This window comes from Pongo abelii, chromosome 3 (assembly GCF_028885655.2).
Source record: "Pongo abelii isolate AG06213 chromosome 3, NHGRI_mPonAbe1-v2.0_pri, whole genome shotgun sequence".
Taxonomy (NCBI): domain Eukaryota; kingdom Metazoa; phylum Chordata; class Mammalia; order Primates; family Hominidae; genus Pongo; species Pongo abelii.
Window position 1 is genome coordinate 207,706,392 of NC_071988.2, and position 24,886 is coordinate 207,731,277.

The 24,886-nt window shown below is 37.4% G+C and overlaps 3 protein-coding genes across 11 annotated transcripts in view; 2 read left to right on the forward strand and 1 right to left on the reverse strand.

Annotated features, from left to right (window-relative positions):
• The window catches only part of ANKRD37 (ankyrin repeat domain 37), a 31,670-nt gene extending 29,185 nt beyond the window's left edge, over nt 1-2,485 (forward strand). For 3 of the 6 annotated variants that reach the window (XR_010139833.1, XR_010139834.1, XR_010139831.1), the window contains one exon: nt 118-2,485. The gene's annotated coding sequence lies outside the window, so the exon portion shown is untranslated. The remainder of the gene's footprint in view (nt 1-117) is intronic. The other 3 variants (XR_010139835.1, XR_010139836.1, XR_010139832.1) reach the window with 1 other exon arrangement.
• On the forward strand, nt 218-24,045 carry CFAP96 (cilia and flagella associated protein 96). Of its 3 annotated transcripts, none has more exons than XM_002815347.5 (8): nt 218-369; nt 3,648-3,828; nt 6,258-6,477; nt 10,308-10,445; nt 10,543-10,618; nt 15,123-15,302; nt 19,172-19,338; nt 23,807-24,045. In XM_002815347.5, exons 2-8 carry the CDS (start codon nt 3,729-3,731, stop codon nt 23,853-23,855), a joined length of 930 nt encoding a protein of 309 aa, XP_002815393.3. In that variant the 5' UTR covers nt 218-369; nt 3,648-3,728; the 3' UTR covers nt 23,856-24,045. The 3 variants fall into 3 exon arrangements, with proteins under 3 accessions (XP_002815393.3, XP_024101580.2, XP_024101583.2); XM_024245812.3 differs by having other exon boundaries at nt 232-369; nt 3,651-3,828; XM_024245815.3 differs by having other exon boundaries at nt 255-394; nt 3,651-3,828.
• CCDC110 (coiled-coil domain containing 110) overlaps nt 19,385-24,886 on the reverse strand; it is a 28,880-nt gene continuing 23,378 nt past the window's right edge. Inside the window, exon 8 of one of the 2 annotated variants that reach the window (XM_054554799.2) lies at nt 19,385-19,751. In XM_054554799.2, coding sequence (XP_054410774.1) covers nt 19,711-19,751 — 41 coding nt within the window. In that variant the 3' untranslated portion in view covers nt 19,385-19,710. The remainder of the gene's footprint in view (nt 19,752-24,886) is intronic. The other variant, XM_009240512.3, reaches the window with a different exon arrangement.

The window sequence follows — 24,886 nt, forward strand, 5'->3', positions numbered from 1 at the left end:
CGGCGGTATGACGTCACGGAGCGTACCACACCACAGTCCCTCGCCGACGGCGAGGCGGGGGTAGCCCAAGACTTACGTTTGGTAAATTCTATTAGTTAAGTCTTTTCTGTCCTACAGACGCACGCATCCTTCTGTGTGTTCTTCTATGCGGATTCGAATCTCCTCGTATCCCCCCACAGCGTGCTTGGAATGGATTCTCCTGTACCCGGGGCAACATATCACACAATAAACGCCAGCTGTTGTGGAACGTGCAGAGGCGCTTCGCAGCCCAGGCGTGTCGCGGGCGCCTGGGAACCCTCGCCGCTCCCTCAGCGTGGACAAGCTGGGGCAACCTGATCTCGGCTGTCGGAGTGGGTGTCCTCGGGAGAGGTAACTTGGTCCTCGCGGACGCCAGGTGTTGTCCCTTAGATACCTGCCACCTCCCAGCCTCCGTTTCCTTCCTGGGAAATAGACTCCCCATGACCTCCTCCAGTTTTCTGCCCCTTCTTCACCTCTCCTGACACTCCATCCGTACCTTTTCCAAGGGAACATGCCGTAATTCGGCTATGGTCTATTTTCTTGTCTAATAGATTGTAAGCTCCTTGCGGGCAGCATCTATGCCTTCTTAAATCTGTGTTTCTAGTTTCTACCAGCAAGCTTGACCCGAAGGGGTTTGCAGAATATCTGTTAAATAAATGAATGAATAATTTTGTAAATGTTGCTCAAGAAGAGTTAAGTAGTGGCGGGGCCGGGCGCGGTGGCTCACGCCTGTAATCCCAGCATTTTGGGAGGCCAAGGCAGGCGCATCACCTGAGCTTACGAGTTCGAGACCAGGCTGGGCAAAATGGTGAAACCCCCGTCTCTACTAAAAATACAAAAAAAAAAAAAAAAAAATAGCCGGGCGTGGTGGCGGGTGCTTGTATTCCCAGCTACTCGGGAGGCTGAGACAGGAGAATCACTTGAACCCGGAGGCAGAGGCTGCAGAGAGCCAAGACAGCTCCACTGCACTTCTAGCCTGGGCAACAGAGCGAGACTCCGTCTCAAAAAAAAAAAAAAAGAAGAAAAAAGTTTAGTGGGAAAGTTCTAGACAAGGATTTCTTCCCTCCCTCCTCCCTGGCTGGCTTGTGTGCCGGGAGCTGCGCAGATGCGGGGATACCGTGAGAGGGAGGAACCTGTCTCAGCTCCTGCCCTTGTGGAGCCAAGTTTTATGGGGCAAACAGCTGTTCGTGAAAGGATCCCTCACGACGAAAGTAAGATGATGACCTAGCAGACAACCACGATGAGGGCTTGGAAGGAAGTACATGCAGCTGTGATGGAGTTAAAGAAGTGATTAAGAAACTGAGCAGTCCGAAGAATCAGTGTTAATGGCGAGGGGCGGGATGGGGAGAGAAAGGGTCAGCACGCTGAAGTAGCTGGCTAAAGAGAAAGGGCATGGACAATGGTCCTGTGGCTGGAGAGAGTCCAGCCTAAGGACCGAAAGAGAACAATTGCAGCCAAGGGGCCACGGAGAGGGTTTCCATGGTGACAGATGAGGCTGGCTGACATAGGGCCTGAGACATTTAAGCCCCAGTAGCAGCACAGGAATCCTTTGTGGTTGGGCAGGGGGGGGTGGAGCTTTGAAATATAAGGTAAATGAAAGTACTAAATCTTGACTGAAGTTTGGTTTTAAAGCATCCCTGATTAATGGAAGAGGTAGGATGTGGGGAAGGGCGTTGTATTTGCTTATGTTTTAGTTTAAAATGAATCTTCACTTGCCCCTTTGGTGTTACGTATTAGCAAGGATTCATGCTCAGGTGAGCCAGTTTCAGGCAGGCTTGCAGAGAGGCACTCAAACAGCTTGCTTTAAATTTAAGGTAAAAGGCCAGGCGCGGTGGCTCATGCCTGAAATCCCAGCACTTTAGGAGGCCGAGGCAGGTGAATCACTTGAGGTCAGGAGTTTGAGACCAGCCTGACCAACATGGTGAAACCCCGTTTCCACTAAAAATACAAAAATCAGCCGGGCGTGGTGGCAGGTGCCTGTAGTCCCAGCTACTCGGGAGGCTGCGGCAGGAGAATTGCTTGATCCCAGGAGGCGGAGGTTGCAGTGAGCTGAGATAGCGCCTCTGCACTCCAGCCTGGGCGACAGAGCGAGACTCCATCTTAATAAGCAAATAAATAAATACATTTAAGGTAAAAGGTTCTTACCAGCCGGGCGCGGTGGCCCACTCCTGTAATCCCAGCACTTTGGGAAGCTGAGGCAGGTGGATCACCTGAGGTCAGGAGTTCGAGACCAGCCTGGCCAACATGGTGAAACCCCGTCTCTACTAAAAAAATACAAAGTTAGCTGGGCATGGTGGCAGACGCCTGTAATCCCAGCTACTTGGGAGGCTGAGGCAGAAGAATCGCTTGAACCTGGGAAGCGGAGGTTGCAGTGAGCCGAGATCATCCTATTGCACTCCAGCCTGGGCTACAAGAGCGAAACTCTGTCTCAAAAAAAAAAAAAAGGTTCTTACTTTGGATTACAAACTGTGAGGACTAACCCAATGTTTGTTTTCTTCACTTGTGTATGCCCAGTGCTTAGCTCATAGTTGGTGCTTTAAAAACTTTAGGATGGGATGGAGGTAAGTATTCTTAGCTCCTTGGGCCTCTTCCTTTTTTTTAAGAACATGTCTATTATTAGAAATTAATTTCTGGCTGGGCGCGGTGGCTCATGCCTGTAATCCCAGCGCTTTGGGAGGCTGAGGTGGGTTGACCAGCCTGGCCAACATAGTAAAACCCTGTCTCTACTAAAAATACATAAACAGCTGGGCATGGTGGCGTGTGTCTGTAATCCAGCTACTCAGGTGGCTGAGGCAGGAGAATCGCTTGAACCTGGGAGGCGGAGGTTGTAGTGAGCCAAGAACATGCCACTGCACTCCAGCCTGGGACTGTCTTAAAAAAAAAAAAAAAAAAAAAAGAGACTCTGTCTTAAAAAAAATTAATTTCTAAATAGTTGCATGTTTAATATTTCACCTTTGCTTGAAGTGGTCATTTCCAAAGAAAGCTCAGAGTTGAAGTATACCTGTTAACAAATACTCAGAATTCATTGTGGAATTTTTGTTTTCTTGTTTTTTATCTTGCCTAAATAATTGTTCTCTTCCCCATTCCCTTTATAATTTTGCCAATGACACATTTATTATGTTTATTTAAACTTGAAAAAAACCCTCAAGAATTGTAGGGTAATACCTAGATGTGTTGTGCATTCTGAAAAGCTGTTATATTTTCAATATAAGGGACAATGCAGGATGCTGAAATCATTGTATTTAAACTGGAAAAATGTCTACCTTATATAATTATGATTTTAAAATCTACCCTGAACTTCTCAAAAGAAGGATTTGTTTATAATACACCATACAGTAATAATTTTATCATTTCCAACAGATAAATGGCAGTGTAATCGATGATATCTTGTACATTCCTTTGTAATTTGTGGGCACTTCACATGGAGAGTCAAGGGGGAGGGCTCATATGGATAATTTTGAATCCCAGTATTCTCCCCCACCCCACAGAGTAGGTTCTTTCCCCGTAGAGTATGAGGCTATTGTTTTATAGTAAGCCTTAAAACTCTCAGACTGAAAGTAATTAGAACCGGAAATTAGTGACCACTTTTTTCTAAACTTTTCCCTTTTATTTTTATTTTCAATGTAAAGTAGGACTTTGCTATAAAACAAGTGACCCTAGGGAAACTTTTGAAGTCAGCGGTATAGAGAGCACCACCACCAGACGCCACCATGCCTGCGGAAGGAGGGAAGACGGACATGGAAAGGATTGGCCTCTTTAGTGAGATGGAATATATTACTGTGGGTGATAAATATGTGTCACAATTTAATCGTAAGTATATTTGCTTTTCTCTATGGACGAATAGTGGGTATTTTCTATATAAAATTTAGAATTTAATATTTAAGTGAAATGATTTTTTAATGGTTTATATTTTAAAGCATTTAGTTCTAAAGTTTGTTAACATGTAAAATTTCAATGGAGTTAAGCGATATCATTTATTTATTTATTTATTTAGAAACAGGATCTCTGTTACCCAGGCTGGAGTGCCAGTGGCCTGATGATAGCTCACTGCATCCTCAAACTCCTGGGCTCAAAGGATCCTCCCATCTCAGCCTCCTGAGTCCCTGGGACTACAGGCACACACTACCATGCCCAGCTAATTTTTAAATACTTTGTTGGGGGGCTGGGGCTCTCACTATGTTGCCCAGGCTGGTCTTGAACTCTTGACCTCCAGAGACCCTCCCCCCTCAGCCTCCCGTAGTGCTGGGGTTAAGAGGCATGAGCCACTGCACCCAGCAATAACTTTATTTTATCAGAATAGGAATCTTGTTTTATTAGGGTACTCTATCCTCATTTGTTGTCCTCATAGGTAATTTGATTTCTTTTCAAAGGTGCCTGGCAATTTTCTCCGAGAATATTTTGGTTAGATGGGACACTCCCCTATGCAAACAGCATTTACATTTGCATCCAAGAAGGCCATCCATTGTTACCTTCCTGAGAAATGAAATGCTAAGTGAATGGCTGAGGGATTTTTACAAAAGTCATAAATAATAAAAAGAGCTAATATACATACATATTTAAATGTCTCAGTTCAATTTTTGGATATCCAATTACTTCTATATAATAATACAAAATAAAACACTGATTTGGAGATATCTCCAAGATACATTGTTAAATAAAAAAGCAAGGTGCAGAATAGTCTATATAGTGTGCTAAGCATTAACAATGCTTAGAGACAGCATTTAAAAAAATGAAAAAGGATATCTATAAAAACATTCACTTGAACATGCCTGAACATTCTTCGGGAAACAAAATGATAGTCTCTTTGCCTGTGGAAGAAGAATTGGGTGGCCAAGTATAGGAGAAAGACTTCTTGTGAAAATGTTTATACTTTTGAATTTGGAACTATTTGAGTGCATTACCTTTTCAAAAATTTAAGTTGGCCAGGTGTGGGGCTCACAGTTGTAATGCCAGCACTTTGGGAGGTGGTGGTGGGAGGATTTCTTGAGGCCAGGAGTTCAAGACAAGCCTAGACAACATAGTGAGACCCTGTCTCTACAAAAAATACAAAAATTAGCTGGGCATGGTGTCCTGCTCCTATAGTCTCAGCTACTTGGGAGGCTGAGGCAGGAAGTTAAGCCCAAGAGGTTGAGGCTGCAGTGAGCCATGCTCACACCACTGCATTCCAGTCTGGGTGACAGAAGGAAACCTTGTCAAAAAAAAAAAAAAAGTTTAGAAAACTCAGTGATACAAGCCGGGCATGGTGGCTCATGCCTGTAATCCCAGCACTTTGGGAGGCCGAGGCGGGTGGATCATGAGGTCAGCAGTTCAAGACCAGCCAGACCAATATGGTGAAACCCCGTCTCTACTAAAAATACAAAAATTAGCCAGGCATGGTGGTGCACACCTGCAGTCCCAGCTACTTGGGAGGCTGAGGCAGGAGAATCACTTGAACCTGGGAGGTGGAGATTGCAGTGAGCTGAGATCGCGCCTGCACTCCAGCCTGGGCAATAGAGTGAGACTCTGTCTCAAAAAAAAAAAAAAGTCAGTGATACAGATTCACATTTTAATAGCCAGTTGAATTAAGGATTGTGTACACTTCAAAAAATTCTCCATGTTTCCAAAGCTCTCCTCAAATAGAGCTCTCCTAGATCTAAATTATGAAAGAAGTTCTAAATACTTATTAAAACAGCCTTTAAAAAATTACTGGGCTACTAGTATTTCACTGTATAAATTCCACAGTTTAAAAATCTGTTCTCCTGTTGATGGACATTTGGGCTGTTTTATGTTTTTGATTATTGTGAATAAAACTGCTATGAACATTCTTGTTAATGTCTTTTAGTGGCCATAGACATTCATGTGTCTTGAGTATATGCCCCAGAGAGGAATTGCTTCAATTTGAGTATGAAACACCCTTCTCTTCGACCTACGCACACACTCTCACTGACATCTCACACAGTGCTTTCTAGTCTGTAGTTGGAGAAACATTGAATTAGATCACTTTAAGCTCTCTACCAGCTCTAAAACTCAGAGTGTATAATCAAGACCTTACATATTAACATGTTTTGATGAAAACCGCTTAGGTCTTATTGTCAAGATAGCCATTCACACAGAGCTTTCAGGGAATATTTTGAAACAGTGCTTTAGAGCTCAAAATTCATAATTGGCCCAAATCATATTTGGAAATTGTTATCTTATTTTTCATGTCCTTTAATTGCTAGTCAGCTCAAAATTATAATATGCCTAATTTATTTTTAAAGGACCCTTTAATGAGGCTGCAAGCAAAAATAAACAGATGCTACCTGGAGGATCCAAAGAAATGTCAGATCTTCAGGCAGGTTATTTTGATCCCCATTTTGTAAGGATTTTTGAAGGTGAAGGCTACATAAATCTGAATCAAGTGAGGAGACGGGATAGGATGGAAGCAGCCAAAAAAAATCTAGGCAAAGCCTTCCTCCCTAGTAGTGGGGAGAAAAAGCCGTAAGTGTTTTTTGGGAAAAGTCTTAAATATATTTCCTGTACCTTTATCCCTAAATTAAATATTTGTTTTTCTGTAGGACTTACTTATGTAAGATGAATTTTTAAGTATTATTCTTAGTTTGTCTTAGGTGGAGATAGTTGTATTGGATGATTTAGATTGACAAGTAATCTTGATTAAATATATTCTCATTATCATATTAAATTTTGGATTATCTATATCACTATGCTCTATTTGTTGATATAATAAAAACAACCTAAATAATAAAATTTGTTCAAAAACCTTGCAAAGTCAGATTGGGGGAAAAAATTGCCTTTAATTATCATGTCTATGCCCCTGACTATTTTTTCTGCTGTTAAAGAAGTATAAATAAAAATATGAGGCTGGGTGCAGTGGCTCATGCCTATAATCCCAGCACTTTTGGAGGCTGAGCTAGGAGGAATGCTTGAGGCCAGGAGTTTGAGACCAGCCTGGGCAATGTAGAGAGACCCCATCTCTACAAAAGTTAAAAAATTAGCTAGGTGTGGTAGCAATGTGCCTGTAGTCCCAGCTACTCAGGAGGCTGAGGTGAGAGGATCCCTTGAGCCCAGAAGTTTGAGGTTATGGTGAGCTATGATTGAGCCACTGCACTCCAGCCTGGATGTCAGAGCAAGACCTTGTCTAAAAAAAAAAAAAAATGTGGAATTAGGATAAATTTTTTTTGTTGTCTTTTGAGACGGAGTCTTGCTCTGTTTCCCAGGCTGGAGTGCAGTGGCATGATCTCAGCTCACTGCAACCTCTGCCTCCTGGATTCAAGTGGAGGAGGGTTCTGGGCCACACCTGGCCAGAAATTCTTTTTTGATGAGGAAAATAATTGATCAAAAATTCATTATTTTTAAATTATTGTGAAGATATTCTCATGAGGTTTATCAGTATCTTAGTTGTGACAACTGTCAATGTTCCCTTTAAATTAGTTTAACATTAGACCATGAAGTCAATGTAATGTTACATAACTGAGACTTAAAACGTAATGTTCAGTGAAACCCCATCCCTACTAAAAATACAAACTAAACAATTAGTAGGGCATGGTGGCACGCATCTGTAGTCCCAGCTACTCAGGAGGCTGATGCAGGAGAATCTCGCTTTAACTCCAGAGCCTGAGGTTGCAGTGAGCCGAGATCACACCACTGCACTCCAGCCTGGATGACGGTGTGAGACTCCATCTCAAAAAAAAGAAAAAGAAAAAAGAAGTAATGTTCATTCACACTCAAAGCTTTGAGTCTCTCAGTTTATTTATTTGATAGATGATAACCGAAGTCTAATTTTGTGCTTATTTGCTGTGTTTTTGAGTCTAGTAAAACTACTTTGTGTAACTTATACTTCCTTCTAATTCTGGCAGGCAACGTCAGCCAAAATTATTGTCTCTACTAAGAGTGAGGATTTGAGGCCGGGCGCGGGGGCTCACGCCTGGAATCCCAGCACTTCGGGAGGCCGAGGCGGGCGGAGCACCTGAGGTCAGGAGTTTGAGACCAGCCTGGCCAACATGGCGAAACCCTGTCTCTACTAAAAATATAAAAATTAGCCGGGCGTGGTGGCGGGCGCCTGTAATCCCAGCTACTCGGGAGGCTGAAGCAGGAGAATCTCTTGAACCCAGGAGGCGGAGGCTGCAGTGAGCCAAGATTATGCCACTGCACTCCAGCCTGGGCGACAGAGACTCCGTCTCAAAAACAAAACAACAAAACAAAAAAAGAGTGAGGATTTTCGGTGGGTGCAGTGGCTCATGCCTGTAATCCCAGCACCTTGGGAGGCTGAGGTGGATGGATTGCTTGAGTCTAGGAGTTTGAGACCAGTCTGGGCAACATGACAAAAACCCATCTCTACAAAATATACAAAAATTAAGCCAGCGTGGTGATGCATGCCTTTAGTCCCAGCTACTCGGGAGGCTGAGGTTGCGGGGAACGCTTGAGCCGGGAGTTTGAGGCTGCAGTGAGCTGAGATTGTGTCACTGCACTGCAGCCTGGGCAACAGAGTGAGACCGTGTCTGAAAAAAAATAAAAAAAGAGTGAGGATTTTCTTCTTTTCTTTAATTTCATCTTTTTCTACCTTTTGACACTTTGGATAGATTTGAATTATTTTTTATTACTACTGTTTCTTGAAATTTTTCATTTTCTTAGATATAAATTTTAAAAATGTGATTTTTTCCTTTTGTCACTACTTTCTTTCTTTTTCATGTAATATGTGAAATAACTTTTTCCTATTTTTCAGTCTTTTCTCCTGCCTGTGATAAACTTTGACTCATGTGGTAATAATTGGAAATTGCTACCTTGATACATTAGTTTATAATATGCTTATATTCATCTGTCAGCCAAGAAATAATAACAGTTTTATAATTAGACTAGCTTTCCTTTTTTAAAATAATTCACAGATATGTGAAAAACATCTATAATTTAGTGGATACAGAAAGTGTTTCCAAAAAGAGAGACTGGTGTTATAAATAAGAAACCCTTATACAGGCACTTATTGAACACCAAATTATGGAACCGTAGGCATTTATTATATATGTATTTATTTATTTTTGTGAGATGGAGTCTGGCTCTGTCATCCAAGCTGGAGTTCAGTGGCGCGATCTCAGCTCACTGCAATCTCCGCCTCCCAGGTTCAAGCCAGATTCTCCTGCCTCAGCCTCCCGAGTAGCTGGGATGGACAGGCACAGGCCACCACGCCTGGCTAGTTTTTTGTATTTTTAGTAGAGATGGGTTTCGCCATGTTGGCCAGGCTGGTCTCAAACTCCTGTCATCAGGTGATCTGCCCACCTCAGCCTCCCAAAGTGCTGGGATTACATACGTGAGCCACCATGCCCACCCCCGGAACCGTAGGCATTTAATAAATTCTAAATAGAATGACTTTTAATGCTTGCATTAAATCACATTTTGGGTAAATTATGCCTGTCTGTGAATAGTTCTCCTTTATCTGCATTATCCCTGCTCTATTTCCTTGTTGTATTTTAGAATTTCATTATATAGGTTAATAAAGAGGGATTAATTAAAATATGCTTTCCTACCATTTGTAGACTGAAGGTATTGACAATAAGCAATCAATGTTGATGTCTTTCTAGTTTTTGAAATTTTTAACTCAGATGTATGAACAGTGTCAAGTTTTGATAGTAATAAGGTTTCATTTGTCTTGTAGACCTTTTTCTGATTATTAAAATTTGTTTACTTCAATGGTAACTTAAGAATTAGAGACTATGACTGTTGCTAACATTAGTTACCCTTATTGCTGGATAGTAAATACTTTGATGATTTTACATAGATACTGTGTGCCCAGAAAATTTAACATTAAAATGGAAGAAAAGAAAATATTTGGTTAATTTTTTCTACAGTGAAGTTACGAGATATAAACCAAACAGAAGAAAATTAGCACCCAAATTCCATAAGTCACTTTCTGTCAGTAGTGGAAACAGCAGTCTTAAATATTTGTTTTGAAAGTGTAGTTTCTTGTGGGTGGATAGTCAGAAGTAATTAGCCATTTATTAGCTAACTTGCCATAAAGTGTCCATAAATTAATCTAAAAACACAAAAGACTCTGTTTATTGTTACAGTTAACTGAATTAATGAGAATGATTCTAACTTCCTAAGAATTATGCAGTTCTATTTTTTGTAGAATGTTTATAATAATAAAAATATTAAAAACATATGTCAAAATCTGTGACTGAAGAATAAGGAAAATGAAATTAGATTAAAACTAGCATTTTTTCTCTTTTTTTCAATCTGTTTAAAAATTATGATAAAATAGACTTAAACTTTGCCATTTTAACCTCCTCCTTTTAAAACATCAAAAAATTGTATTTAAGATGTGGCTTAGGAAGCTACTATGGAACAATAGGTGGTCCAGTCCCATTTTTCAGCGCACAGTCAAAACCTCGAGAAAAATATAAGGCACCTGGAAAGAATTTATACACAAACCCGGGAAAGAAAGGAACTGGATATGGGTAAGATATTTTTAATACTTTGTCATATCGTTTGTTTTGAAATTTAAAATTAAATTTCTGAACTCTGAAGTCACCATTACTTACTTTGCTTCCTTAGCTATGCAAATATTACCATAGGTAAACAGTTTTCACATTCTGCCGACTTCTATGATGCAGCAAAACTAAATTATAAGGTAAAAAATCTGTTTTGAATGTTTCAGCCTTTCTTTTATTTAGTTAACTCGATATTAATAATTCACCTGAGGCCGGGCACGGTGGCTCACACCTGTAATCCCAGCACTTTGGGCGGCCAAGATGGGCGGATCACGAGGTCAGGAGTTCGAGACCAGCCTGACCAACATAGTGAAACCCCGTCTCTACTAATCTTACAAAAATTAGCTGGGCATGGTGGCGGGCACCTGTAATCCCAGCTACTCAGGAGGCTGAGGCAGGAGAACCGCTTGAACCCAGGATACGGAGGTTGCAGTGAGCCAAGGTCGTGCCACTGTACTCCAGCCTCGGTGACAGAACGAGACTGCGTCTCAAAAATAATAATAATAATAATAATAATTCACTTGAGATCTAATTTTGTTTTGTACTATCTATTTGTATCACTGGGGCAGTGGCAAACTCATGTTTATGAATTGTGATAATGTTACCCTTTTATTAGATTTTCATATCTTGCTGTATATCCTCTCAGCTCCTTCCAGGATGAATTTTATCTCTTGCTATGGTTTACCACATCTATTTTACATCTCTCCAAACTAGCTGTGAAACTTCTATTAGCCTGGCCTGATCAACTATGTTCTATTTTTAATAAAGAGTCATATCCTGACCCTTAGCCATATTCCCACCACACCCTACTATCTGTGCCTGCAAAAGTAATTGTAATACTTTTGGGCTGATCAAGAAGCCATTATGATGAGCAAATGGGATAGAGGAGTGGAGGGGTGATGGGAAAAAGTGGAGGTTGAGAATGGATGAATCCTATGAGGAGACAGAGTGAAAGGATAGGAGAAAACTGCTCAATTTATTAAATGGCAGAGATAAAAACTAAAATGTACTAGCATATGCCTCTTACACTCACTGTGTACCATATTTGACTTATAATGAGACCTGTTCACTTATATGGGGAATGTCTATTTATAAATAAAGCAACCCTTACAAATTTTAGAACCATGTGAACATAATTTCACAATATCAACATAACATAAAGAAAGCTGGTAGTAATGAAAAGTCAAGTTAATTTGGACATTAAGCATTAAATGGCAATCACTTTATAGTTTTTGATTTTGTTTTTATAGGCACGCAGGCTTTAACAGTTTTGCTATGGTAAAAAATTTTAAATACCAGTGGAATGTGAGTGAATAATGACCATTTTGCTGATGGGCATGTCCAAACTCAGGAACAGTTTTCATTAAACTGGGCAGAAATCTTGGGCCTTATAAAATTGTATATAAGCTAGTTTTCATCTGTAGGAATAATATTGCATACATACTACATAACTACATACAGTGGAATTTTATAGTGGCTCAGTAATTAATCTTTTACTCTATACTTATTGGGTATAACATACTTTTCTCTCTTAACAGAAAAAGCTCTTTTATCCTCATTTTTAGAACTTATACATAAGTCAGAAATTTTATGTTCCTAGATTTCCTAATATTCTAAAAGTAATTTTGAAAAATGTATCTTGCTTTCTCTTTTAGTATTTAAAAAATGTTACTCCACTGTCTTCCTGCTTGACTTGTCTCTGATGAGAAACCTGTTGTCAGGCTCATTTTTGTTCTTCCGTATGCACTATGTCCTTTCCTCTGGCCACTTTTCTTTTAATGACTCATTTAAGCAGTTTGATTATGATGTGACTTTGTGTTGTTTTCTTTCATCCTTCTTGTGCTTGAGGTTTATTGAGCTTCTTGGATCTATGGGTTTATAGTTTTTCAAATCAAATTTGGAGCATTTCCAGTTATTATTTCTTCAGATTTTTTAATCTGTCTTTCTCTTCCCCTTCAGAAATTCCAGTTACATGTGCATTAGGTCTCTTGAAATTGTCCCACAATTTACCAACGCCCTATTAACTTTAAAAAAAGTCCTTTTTTCCTTCTATGTATTTCATTTTGGTTAGTTTTTATTGCTGCATCTTCAAACTCACTAATCTATTTTTCTGTAATGTCCAATCTGCTGTTAATGTCAACCAGTATATTTTTCATCTTATACATTGTGGTTTTGCTCTCTAGGAGTTTGAGTATTTTTAATGTCTTACCTGTCTCTACTTAATTTTTTGAGCATTCGGGATATAGTTACTGTCTTAATGCCCTTTTCTGTTAATGCTAACATCTGTATTAGTTCCTGGTTGATTTTAAATAATTGATTTTTCTTCTCAGTATGGGGGTCATATTTTGCTACTTTGAATTACTGGCAATTTTTTTATTGGATGTCGAATACTGGGAATTTTACTTCGTTGAGTGCTGTATATTTTTGTATTCTTATAAATATTCTCGGGCTTTTTCTGGAATGCTGTCACATTACTTAGAAATGGTTTTTATCTTTTCAGGTCTCGCATTTAAGATTTGTTAGGTGTGATAGGACCTATGCTCAATCTAGGGCTGTTTATTCCCCACTACTGAAGCAAGACCTGTCTAGGTACTCCGTCTGATGCCCTGTGAATTAGAACATTTTCTTGCACAGCTGATGGCAACCACCACAATTCTCGGCTCTGTGTGAGAGCCAGACACTGTTACCTCACATTCTTTCTGGTCGTTCTTTTCTTGGCTTTGAATAGTTTTCTCATACGTCTGCTGACCAGTACTCAACTGAACATTCTAGGGCAGGGGTTGGTAAGACAAATACAGTATTCTTCTGGTAAAAGGTGACCATGCTCTAGCAAAAAGTGATCCTAAAACATTACATTATAATCACATGCATGAGAATCACTGTTAAAACTGCAGATTAATAGGCCATACAGCAGACCAATGCAATCAGAAATCTTTAAGGGAAGGGCTTGGTGATTTGTAATTTAAATAAATTATCAAGTGATTCCCATGACAACTAAATTTTGCGGGAACACTGTCCAAAAAGATCAATAGAATAAATTTTCAGTACCATTGTTGTGATATGGAGGGGTGGAGAGCAGATCACCAAGAATGAATGAATGTCCTACAAGCTGGAGAAAGGAAGAGGACAAGCAAGGGCAAGAGAAAAATCCCGAAAGAGGAAAGGATTCTGAAAGTGCTACAGCAGGTTCCTAGTAGCGAAAGTTAGTCTTCTCTCAAGTAACTATCTATTTTAGATTTCATTTATCAAGTGTTTTCAGTTCAGTTTGTTGAATGATGAAATATCAGATTTTATATTGCAAAAGTGAAAAAAGTATCAATATTCACTGTATAGTTTTTTGAATCTATATTTCATAATTTGATTTTTTGCTACTTTATTAATAGCCAGTGATTTTTATACTTAATATTGTCTAATAGAAAAGATTACAACATAAGAGGAAAACATGACTGCTGCTTTGCTTTGAATACTAGATGGCAAAAAAATATAGACACGTAATATATACATATATACATATCTCACATATACATATATGTATCTATATCTCATATACGTATATGTAAGATATATACATATATGTATATATACATATACTCTCATATATGTATATATACATATACTCTCATATATGTATATATACATATACTCTCATATATGTATATATACATATACTCTCATATATGTATATATACATATACTCTCATATATGTATATATACATATACTCTCATATATGTATATATACATATACTCTCATATATGTATATATACATATACTCTCATATATGTATATATACATATACTCATATATGTATATATACATATACTCTCATATATGTATATATACATATACTCTCATATATGTATATATACATATACTCATATATGTATATATACATATACTCTCATATATGTATATATACATATACTCTCATATATGTATATATGAGATATATATACATAATCATATATACATATAAAATATTTTTAAAAATTATAAGAATGTTATATATACATATCTCACATATACACATATACATATATCTCACATATATGATATATATACATATACGTATATGTGTATATGTGAGATATATACACATATGAGATATATATACATAATCTCATATATACATATAATTTTTTAAATTATAAAAGTGTTATATACATATCTCATATATACATATAAAATCATATATATACATAATCTCATGTAATCTTTACAACAGCATTAAGTGGGAAATAATAATGTTCTCATTTACAGTTGAAGAAGATGTGACACTAAAATGTAACTTTCCCAGAGTCTCTGAGAAATGCTACAAAGCAGGAAGGGCTTGAACTAGAGACACGTCTTGTTATACTGCATCATACTGCACAGATAGTTAATATAGATTCGTTCAGGTGATAAAGTCTCAGTATTGCAAATAAATTTGTATCCAAAATGAATAAGCATAGTTCTGTTTGTCTGTAAGTAGGCATATCTTTTGTATCATAAAAATAGAACATAGCAAATTAATGTTTTAAAAAAGTACACCCAGCAGGATGGATTTAAGAATCATGTTTATATTAAAATGTAAAAGATTTAACTCTGGGTTGTTTTCAATTTGTGAAATTTATGCTATGTAATTTCAAACTCTTTAATTTACAGAAAGAGAATGAAGAACACCATCGTTTACTTAAAGGAGCACCGTTTAAGTTAAATCTTCACCCGAGGGACTATTTTGACGCTAATCCTTATTTTTCTGAGGAACCTTTACCACCAATTAAAAAAGAAGAGAAGAAAGAATCAATTTCGAATGCTTTTAAACCTTCTTCTCCTGGTAAAAAGGTAAGTTTACAGTTTTAGGGTGAAAAAATTGAGTATTATAAAGAAATAGTGCCTCTTGCTGTCAAATGATTTTTTTCATGTAAATAATAAACTTTTGTTCGTATGGATACCAAGAATCATCGGACCCACTTTTACAAAATTACATGAAATCACCAAGTATGAATAGTGTAGGGGATAATGAAGCCCTTGTCATGAAGTAATTATTAGTCTCTTCAAATGTATTTGAATTTATAATTTATTTTTTGAGAGGGAGTCTCACTCTGCTGCCCAGGCTGGAGTGCAGTGCCATGATCTCGGCTCACTGCAAGCTCCGCCTCTGGAGTTCAAGCAGTTCTCCTGCGTCAGCCTCCAGAGTAGCTGAGATTACAGGCACGTGCTACCACGCCTGGTGAATTCATAATGAATTTTTGAAGTGCTTCTCTAGACCCTAGGTCTAGTTTTTCTTAAAACCATAAAAAGCCAAACCATCTTTTAGTTTTTGAAATGGTAATTAAAATGAACTATCTTCCTACTGCAGAAGTTAACAAGTGAGAATAAAAATTAAAATGCTCCAGCAGTTTATAAACCTTAGTCAATACTTTTTTTTTTCTGTAAATTGCCTCTTCATTTTTCTTGCAGACTTTGTATTTCAAAGTTTATGTTTTTAATGTTGTAAGATATCTTATAAGATCTCTTCATATGTTAAGGGTACTAGTTTTGTTATTTGTGTTGAAAATAATTTTTTTAATCTGTTGGATCTTTGGTTATGATGTTTTGTGCTGTTCAGGAGTTTAATGATTTGACGTAGTCGGATTTCTCCGTCTATTGTTGGTAAGGTTTATGTCATTTTCAGAGTGGCTCTCTTTACCACCAATATTAGAATAATGTGGCTTCTTAATTTCTTCTACTAAAAGAAATTAAATTAAAATTTCTACTAAAATTCTAATTTCTTTTAATTTTTAATTAATAAGAAATTAATAATTTTAATATTAAAAATATCCTTTTGCATTTAAATATTTATCTAAAATGCATTTTGATGTAAAGAGTGAGGTAAGAATCCAGCTTTTATTTAGTTTGGGGGCATGAGAACACTTTGGGCAGGGGGTGAAATGTTCTGTATCTTAATTGTGGTAGTCATTTCAAGGGTGTAGACATCTGTCAAAACTCATAGCATTGTACACTTTAAATGGGTATAGTTTATTGTAGGTGAAGTAGACTTTAATAAAACTGATTTTTAAAAAATCAAGCTGTTCCCAATATGACTGATGGAATAATTCATTTTTAACACCATTACTTTGAAATGCCATGTTTATCAAACCAAAATTCTTATTTTTGAAGGTATGTTTCTGAGTTTTCATTCCATTTGACTCATCTATTTGTTTATTTCTGCCCAAAAAACCCTTTTAAGTTCTATTATATTTAATAGTAAGTGGTCTAGTCTCTTCTTACTCTTTAAAAAAGTTATGCTGGTTATTCTGTCATATTCTCCAGAACTTCAGAATTATTTTCTAAAGTTCCAAAAAGAGAAAGAACTTTGATATTTTGTTATAAAATTTACTCTTTTTTTGGATATATGAACATATTTATAATTTGAATCTTCAGATCTAGGAATAAGCTCCTTAACTTTCTATCTCCCTTGTAGAGTTTTGTATTTTATATTGCATAGAATAAATATATCTTATATTTATTCCTAGTTATTTTAAGATTCTGGTCAATAAGTGTTTTTCCCCATCATATTTTCCTTCATATTATTTGTCATTATGAAAACATTTGATTTTTACAAAATAACTGGCCACTTCATTAAACTTTGTGTTCTAATGGTTATTTTCTTGATTCTCTTTTGCTCTGCAGCTCTATATTATCTGCAAATAATTTTGCTCCCCCCGCTTCTCATATATATGTATTTTTTATGTCATGCTCATGCCCAGTTCCTTAAGCCAGCAGTAGTGGCCATCCTTGCCTTAATCTTGACTTTAATAGGGATACCTTTAGTTTTTCATTTTTATAGTTGCCAAAAATAGGAATAAATCAGGAACGTATGCTGAATTTTATTGAATATATGTTGAATTTTATCAAATGGTGTAATCTATTTAGACTATCCCTTCACTCCCCACTTTTTACTTGTCATAAGCTGAATAACAATATTTCCTGAAATGAATCTCGTTTGGCTGTGTTGTATTAATCTTAAAATATAATACTGTGTTTTATTTGCTAATATTTTATTAAGTATTTTTGCATGAATAATTTGAAGTGTGATTGGTCTGTATTTTTAAGACTATGTATATGCCTTGTTCTATTTTGGTACAAGTGGATGCAGGCATCTTAAACCAATGGGGGTAATTTCTTTGTTTTTCTATGTTCTATAGCAGTTTAATAGCATTAGAAATATCAGCTTTTTGAAGACTTGAAAGAATTCACAGTGAAGCGTTCCCAGCTTAGCCATATTACAGGGTGGCTCTGCTAATTTTCTCAATTCTTACATTTCTTTCTCGATCTGTTTTGTGTAGGTTTTCTATCTCTTTTTGGTCAATGTAGATTATTTATATTTTCTTAGAAAATCAGTCATTTCATTCAGGTTTTTGGGGTTTACAGAAATATTATTTTTTATATGTATATATATATATGTTTTTTTTTTTTTGAGACGGAGTCTTGCTCTGTTGCCCAGGCTGGAGTGCAGTGGCATGATCTTGGCTCACTGCAACCTCTGCCTCCCAGGTTTAGTTCAAGTGATTCCCTTGCCTCAGCCTCCCTAAGAGCTGGGATTACAGGAGTGTGCCACCACGCCCGGCTAATTTTTGTATTTTTGGTAGAGACAGGGTTTCGCCATGTTGGCCAGGCTGGTCTTGAACTCCTGACCTCGGGTGACCCATCTGCCTCAGCCTCCCAAAGTGCTGGGATTACAGGCGTGAGCCACTGCACCTGGCCTATTTTATATTTTTGATGTTAAATATAGACTTTCCTCACTTCCTTTTTGTTCTTCATTCTATTACAGATTTAGCTATGAACTTACTTTTTAAAGCATCACTTGGGTTTATTTAACCTATGTTTTTCTATTTTTAATTCATTCATTTTGCTTTTATACTTGTAAATTAATTTATTTAAACTTTCTTAAGTTTTCTTGTTATTGTAAGCTTTAAAATAATCCATGTGTCTTCAATCTGGAAAACTTGAAAACTTATAACTGTATCTTTCAAATGAATTAAATCTTCATGTATATTTGGCATAGATACTACAAGAAAAGGTGCCTAATTAAATGGGTTATTATGATTCTATAGAATTTTCCTGTGATTTTATAGAATATAAAGTTTAAAATTCTGTCAAATCAGTTTAAGAAGTCAAAGCAAATATTTCTGTCTTGTGTACAGGTTGAAAAATATTTTGATTGACTTCTCTTAATAGACTACAAGAAAAGTAAAGTAGATAGCATTTTCCTCTCACTTTCTATTTCTTTGTGCTGTTGCTTATTACTTTTTTTAAAGTATCTTCTCCATCATTGACTGGCATTTAGTAAACTCATGTTGTGCCACACTGCTTGTTCCCCATTCTCTATCAAAATACATCTGACCTAGGATTTCCCTTACTAATAGACTCACTTTCTAACTAAGTGATAGCCTGGTCTGATAAACTCTAAAATATTAATGCTTGGCAATAGTTTAGACTGTTACCTTACTATAAACATTGTCATTTTTATAGAGAGCTTTTGGATTATGATGTTTTGACCCTATAAAATTGGTGGTAGGGAGACCTTTTGGTGGTATTTGAATTAAACAGTATCATTTTCTTTAAAACCAACTCCACAGTCTCCAAAAATATGTATGAACTTCTTTACAAGCTAATTTTTTAGAGGCATTTTACAAAATCACATTAAGTTGTCTCATTTTTCTTTGCAGCCTGGTGGAATGAAGGCAGGAACATTTGATCCTTACCCATCACATTCTGCTGACCCTTATGTGGCTAAATTGGCAAATATTTCTGGCAAAGATGATAAGATTTTCCACCCACCAAGTGGACCAAAAAGCAGACCAGTTGAAAGTATAATGACTTTGAATGTCAGAAGGTGGGAATATCTTACACTTAGCTTACAAACCAAGAAAAAATTGTTTCCAACTTTTATCCTTCTTCAAAATAGTATCTTTTATTTATATATTACTTTTTTAAATGACAAATGTGGGTGACTTTAGACATCTCAGCTCCTTCCATGTGCAGGTACCTGCCCTCCCTTGTAGAAGTTCTCCCCCATCTTCTGAAATTCCCAGCTGGAAAAGCTGAAGTTTTCGGCACCAAACCATTTTGTGCATAATTTTTAAAGCAAATCTGTAGCGCCTCGTTAGGAGTTATTTGAGACTAGTTAGATATTCATAGTTCAGTTAGCAGTACAATTAACATTGGCTATTTCTCGAAGGGAGTTTCTTAGCAATCGTGAGGAATCCTAATGATGCTTGAGAGTTCTGTCTTTAACTTTGAGATAACCTATGAAAATAGAAAATATTCTGGTTAATTAAAAATGCCAACATAACTATAATGCTTTGAGAAAAATTATATTATCAAGGTATCTTAAAACTTCAATTTTATCCAGGTTTTGTATACTCTCAAAACTGAAAAAGTTCTTGGAGTAAAAACAGTTATTCTGTGTCTAAAGGACATTAAATTTACATTCATTTATAAAAACAGTAGTACATCTTTATCACTTGGGGACAGCAATTATAATACTAACATTAGTATTATTTCACAAAGATAAAACTACCCTTTATTACAAACGTGTATTTCTTTTTTTTTTGAGACGGAGTTTCGCTCTTATTGCCCAGGCTGGGGTGCAATGGCATGATCTCGGCTCACCATAATCTCCGCCTCCCGGGTTCAAGCGATTCCCGTGCCTCAGCCTCCCGAGTAGCTGGGATTACAGGCATGTGACACCATGCCTGGCTAATTTTGTATTTGTAGTAGAGATGGGGTTTTTCCATGTTGGTAAGGCTGGTCTCGAACTCCCAACCTCAGGTGATCCGCCCACCTCGGCCTCCCAAAGTGCTGGGATTACAGGCGTGAGCCACCGCGCCTGGCACAAAGGTGTATTTCTGACTGACTACTCGTTAAGTTCTTTAGAACAATGTATTTACCAGCAGAACTAATCCGCTAAAGACAAATTACTTAACATTTTTATAAATTAAAAATACCAGTGCTATGTTAACTTTTACCTAATCAGAAATATGATTTTGAATACTTGAATTCTTTTGGGAAAGAAGACTTCATAGTAAGTTGATACTGTCTTAAAACTTTGATAATTTGGGGTGCTCTAACATAGATGATGTTCATACTTGTACTACTCTTCTTGCTCATGAGATTACTGAGAAGATTCTGTGGTCCCTGGATACCTAACAGTGGCCTTTTTTCACTTTATTCTCTCGCTCAACATCCATTTAGAGCTTCAATATGTATCTAATTTTCTGAATGAATTATTTTAATCTAGTCAGTTGCTTAAGTTGAAAAAAAAATTTCTGGGCATCTTAAGCTTTATATCATTCAGGGACTACCTAGTACTAAATTTTATGTTGAGAGTTTGCAAGATTAGAAAAAAATGATTTTACATAAGGAAAAATTTAAATGTTATATAGTTTGTTACTTCAGACATAGTATCTACAGCCCACAACATTTTTTGTGATGTACATGATTTTACTGTATTTTATGTACTTTAAGATGTGTTTTCTATAAAAAAATATTGAAGTTATCCTCCGGTTTCATGGGGACTAATTAGCTTGAGATGCCATCTAGTTTCAAACATTTGCTTAAAAAACCGAAGGCCCCTTGTAAGGTGGCTATCACCTGCTTTCCTGTTGTCGTTCTTGTTATTTTCATGCATCTTTTTCTTGAGCCTCATGAAATACATGTACTTTTTTTAACCTACTCTACTACATTGCCGGTAAGGTTGTTCATTCTGCCTTCTATCTTCTATCATCTCTTCTCTGAAGTCTGCTAATATCCTCAGATGGAGCTTCTACTGAACTTCTATCTTGAATCTCTTTTATGTGTTATAGTCATTCCATATATGTTATACCTTGTATGATAGTTATTTTGTTACATATAGCTATGTTTGATTTTATATTTTTTCCTTTTTTTTTTTTGAGACGGAGTCTCGCTGTCCCCCAGGCTGGAGTGCAGTGGCGCAATCTCGGCTCCCGGCAAGCTCCGCCTCCCGGGTTCACGCTATTCTCCTGCCTCAGCCTCCCGAGTAGCTGGGACTACAGGCGCTGCCACCACGCCCGGCTAATTTTTGTATTTTTAGTAGCGACTGGGTTTCACCGTGTTAGCCAGGATGGCCTTGATCTCCTGACCTCGTGATCCGCCCACCTCGGCCTCTCAAAGTGCTGGGATTACAGGCGTGAGCCACCGCGCCCAGCCGATTTTATATTTTTTCAAAACATTTATCTCAATATGTCCCAAATGGCAAGTGCATAAAGCATTTGTCAAGTGAAGTTTTTTCTTGAGCACTTGTATGTGTCACTAGCATTAACTACAGAATGCTGTGTGTATTTCAGTGGCCTCCAATACTATGATATCTGTATTAAGCCATGTATGCATCTCATTAGGAGTATTAGAACCAGTGTCTTTCCTATGAATTCAATTTCAGTAATATAGTATCACTGCAATTAACTGGAAGCATAGTACATTCACATTTTACGTAAAATAAAATAACCACCCCCCAAACTCCAATACTACTTTGACAGAAGCTCTAAATTGCTATGATACCATCGAATAGAAGTTAAACTATGCAATTAATACAAAATCACTAATGTATGAGATGCTATTATAAGTGAGGGTAATGCAGGTGAAATGAATAGTCCTTCTTAGCTTCAATAATTAGCCAATTTAAGTTTTCCAAGCCTACTATGTCTTGCTGATACTATATATGGGTTTGAAAGAACAGGTTTTGGAAATACGTTTTGTCTTTTTTTCCTTTTTTGAGACGGAGTTTCACTCTTGTCACCCAGGCTGGAGTGCAAAGGTGTGATCTCGGCTCACTGCAGCCTCTGCCTCCCAGGTTCAAGCAACTCTCCTGTGTCAGCCTCCCAAGTAGCTGGTATTACAGGCACCCACCACCACGCCCAGCTAATTTTTGTACTTTTAGTAGAGACTGTGTTTTGTCGTGTTGGTCAGGCTGGTCTCGAACTCCTGACCTCAGGTGATCCGCCCGCCTCAGCCTCCCAAAGTGCTGGGATTAAGTGCTGGGATTACAGGCGTGAGCCACTGCACCCGGCAGGAAATACATTTTGAATGGTAGCTTAACTCATATGGGTTTTATTATAATAAGCTAATATAGATGACGATGATGACTGATTTTTGCATATTGTATCTACTCTTTGTAGCACTTTGGTGACAATTTTGTGGAATAAGTAAGGAAAATTGATTCTGACCTAGCAAAATTCACATTTTCTGAATTAACAAAAACTGATCTGTGTCACTGAACCACGATTCCCCTAGATATTAGGGTAAATGTATGTAATTTAAACTGTTGTCTACAGGAATGCTATTCTCTGTGGGCTAGTTGGTAAAGTTGGTAAAGATATGGAGCTTTTTTCTATCCTTTTAACCTTTAACCTCTGGCAAGCCACCTATCACTACTCTGCCCAACTTCATCTAATAAACAGACTGTAAAATTAGAATTTTCCTCACCACACCCACCCTCTGATAGATGGAACTTTGTGTGTGGGAAGGGTGGCAGTATTTCAGGTTTTCTGTGTGTCCTTTTCTATCCAGAGAATAAACCTGAGAAAGTTCTATGATGCTGTTAGTATATATGTTTGGAACAGGGAGAAAGAGAAGAATAAGTGATTGTTCTTTTGAAAAATGTGAATTTTATCTTCCGTTTAGTAATTTTGAATTTATTGAAATCTCTTTCTTTTTATGATACATTATCAAAACATTATCCTGAATCAAGTTCTAGCTTCTTTTACCCTAATTTTAAAACCAGTAAACCTTTGGACAGTAGAATTTAAAATTGATTCCATAATCGTTTTCCTTCTTAAATTGTATCTTCTAAGTACATATGGCTTTAATAAAATGAAGTGTTTTAAGTTGATGAGAAAATTTTGATTTTGGATTGTTAATATGTTACAAAGTATATTTGTTTTAAATTTTTTAATGAAAAAAGTTTTTATAAGAATGTACAGATAGGCTGGGCATGGTGGCTCATGTGTGTAATCTCAGCACTTTGGAAGGCCAAGGCAGGCAGATCGCTTGAGCCCAGGATTTTAAGACCATCCTGGGCAACATGGCAAAACTCTGTCTCTATAAAAAATATAAAAATTAGCCAGGCATGATGGCACATGCCTGTAGTTTCAGCTACTTGGGCGGCTGAGGCAGGAGGATTGCTTAAAAGCCTAGGAGGTTGAGGTTGCAGTGAACTGTGATTGCACCACTGCACTCCAGCCTGGGCAACAGAGCGAGACCCTGTCTTAAAAAAAAAAAAAAAGAATGTACAGGTATTTGACTTGCACCTATAAAATTAATGTGTGTTTATTTTCCAATTTTAGGGCACTAAATTCAAAGAACTACAAGACTTCTTCAGTACCATCCTATTAGCAACTGGAAGACAAGTAGCTTTCTAGATCTTAACTATGAGTAATTTATTATCAAGAGCTAATTATGGAAAAAATATAAGATGTTATGGAGCAGATAGCTCAAGCAGTTAAAAGAAATTTAAGCCTGCAACTCTAATTCTCTTCCTTATTTTAATACTACTACTTAATTAATAAATAGTATTTGCTAATAACACGTGGTTGATTTATATTTTTAGATCTATGTTTCTGAGCAGAATATGTTTACACATTTTATAAAATCCTGGAGTGCAATCTGTCATTTGCATTTACTGCTAATGTTAAAAAATTTCAGGGTTGGAGGGGAGGAGTGGAAGAGACTGCTGGAAGGGTAGAAAGTACACAATAAATTCTTGCTGTTTCTTCTCAGAAGTATTGAAAATTGGATTGATAGCTATCCAAGTGTCATAGCCTACTAAAGCATTCTTAACATCAAAGATAAATGTTAGATCCATTTATATTATTACATAGATACAATATATACACGTGATATAGTGAGGCAAATGCTTCAGCTTATATGATAACATGCCCTCTATTTGTGACTTATGTAAAGCATCAGGTTATTTAGCCAATGGCAGCCCCAAGATGAGTTGAGGGGTTGAGGGGAATGTACTTGTTAGTTGAGTATCTTATAAAAATTCTGAAGTTGGAAGATGGATGAAGTCAGTCTTTCGTGTCCTCCCATGTTCCTCTCTAGCTGTCAAGCTGCCTCTCCTGGGGCATCCCACCTAGGCCTTACCCGCTAGTCCCCAAGTTATCTCTTCTCCTTCACCTGCCCTATCTCTTTTAAAAATATCTGCTCTAAGCCAGGCATGGTGGCTCACGCCTGAAATCCCAGCACTTTGGGAGGCTGAGTTGGGTGGATCACGAGGTCAGGAGTTCGAGACCAGCCTGCCCAACATAGTGAAACCGTGTCTCTACTAAAAATACAAAAATTATCTGGGCATGATGGTGCGTGCCTGTAATCCCAGCTCGGGAGGCTGAGGAAGGAGAATCGCTTGAACCTGGAAGGCAGAG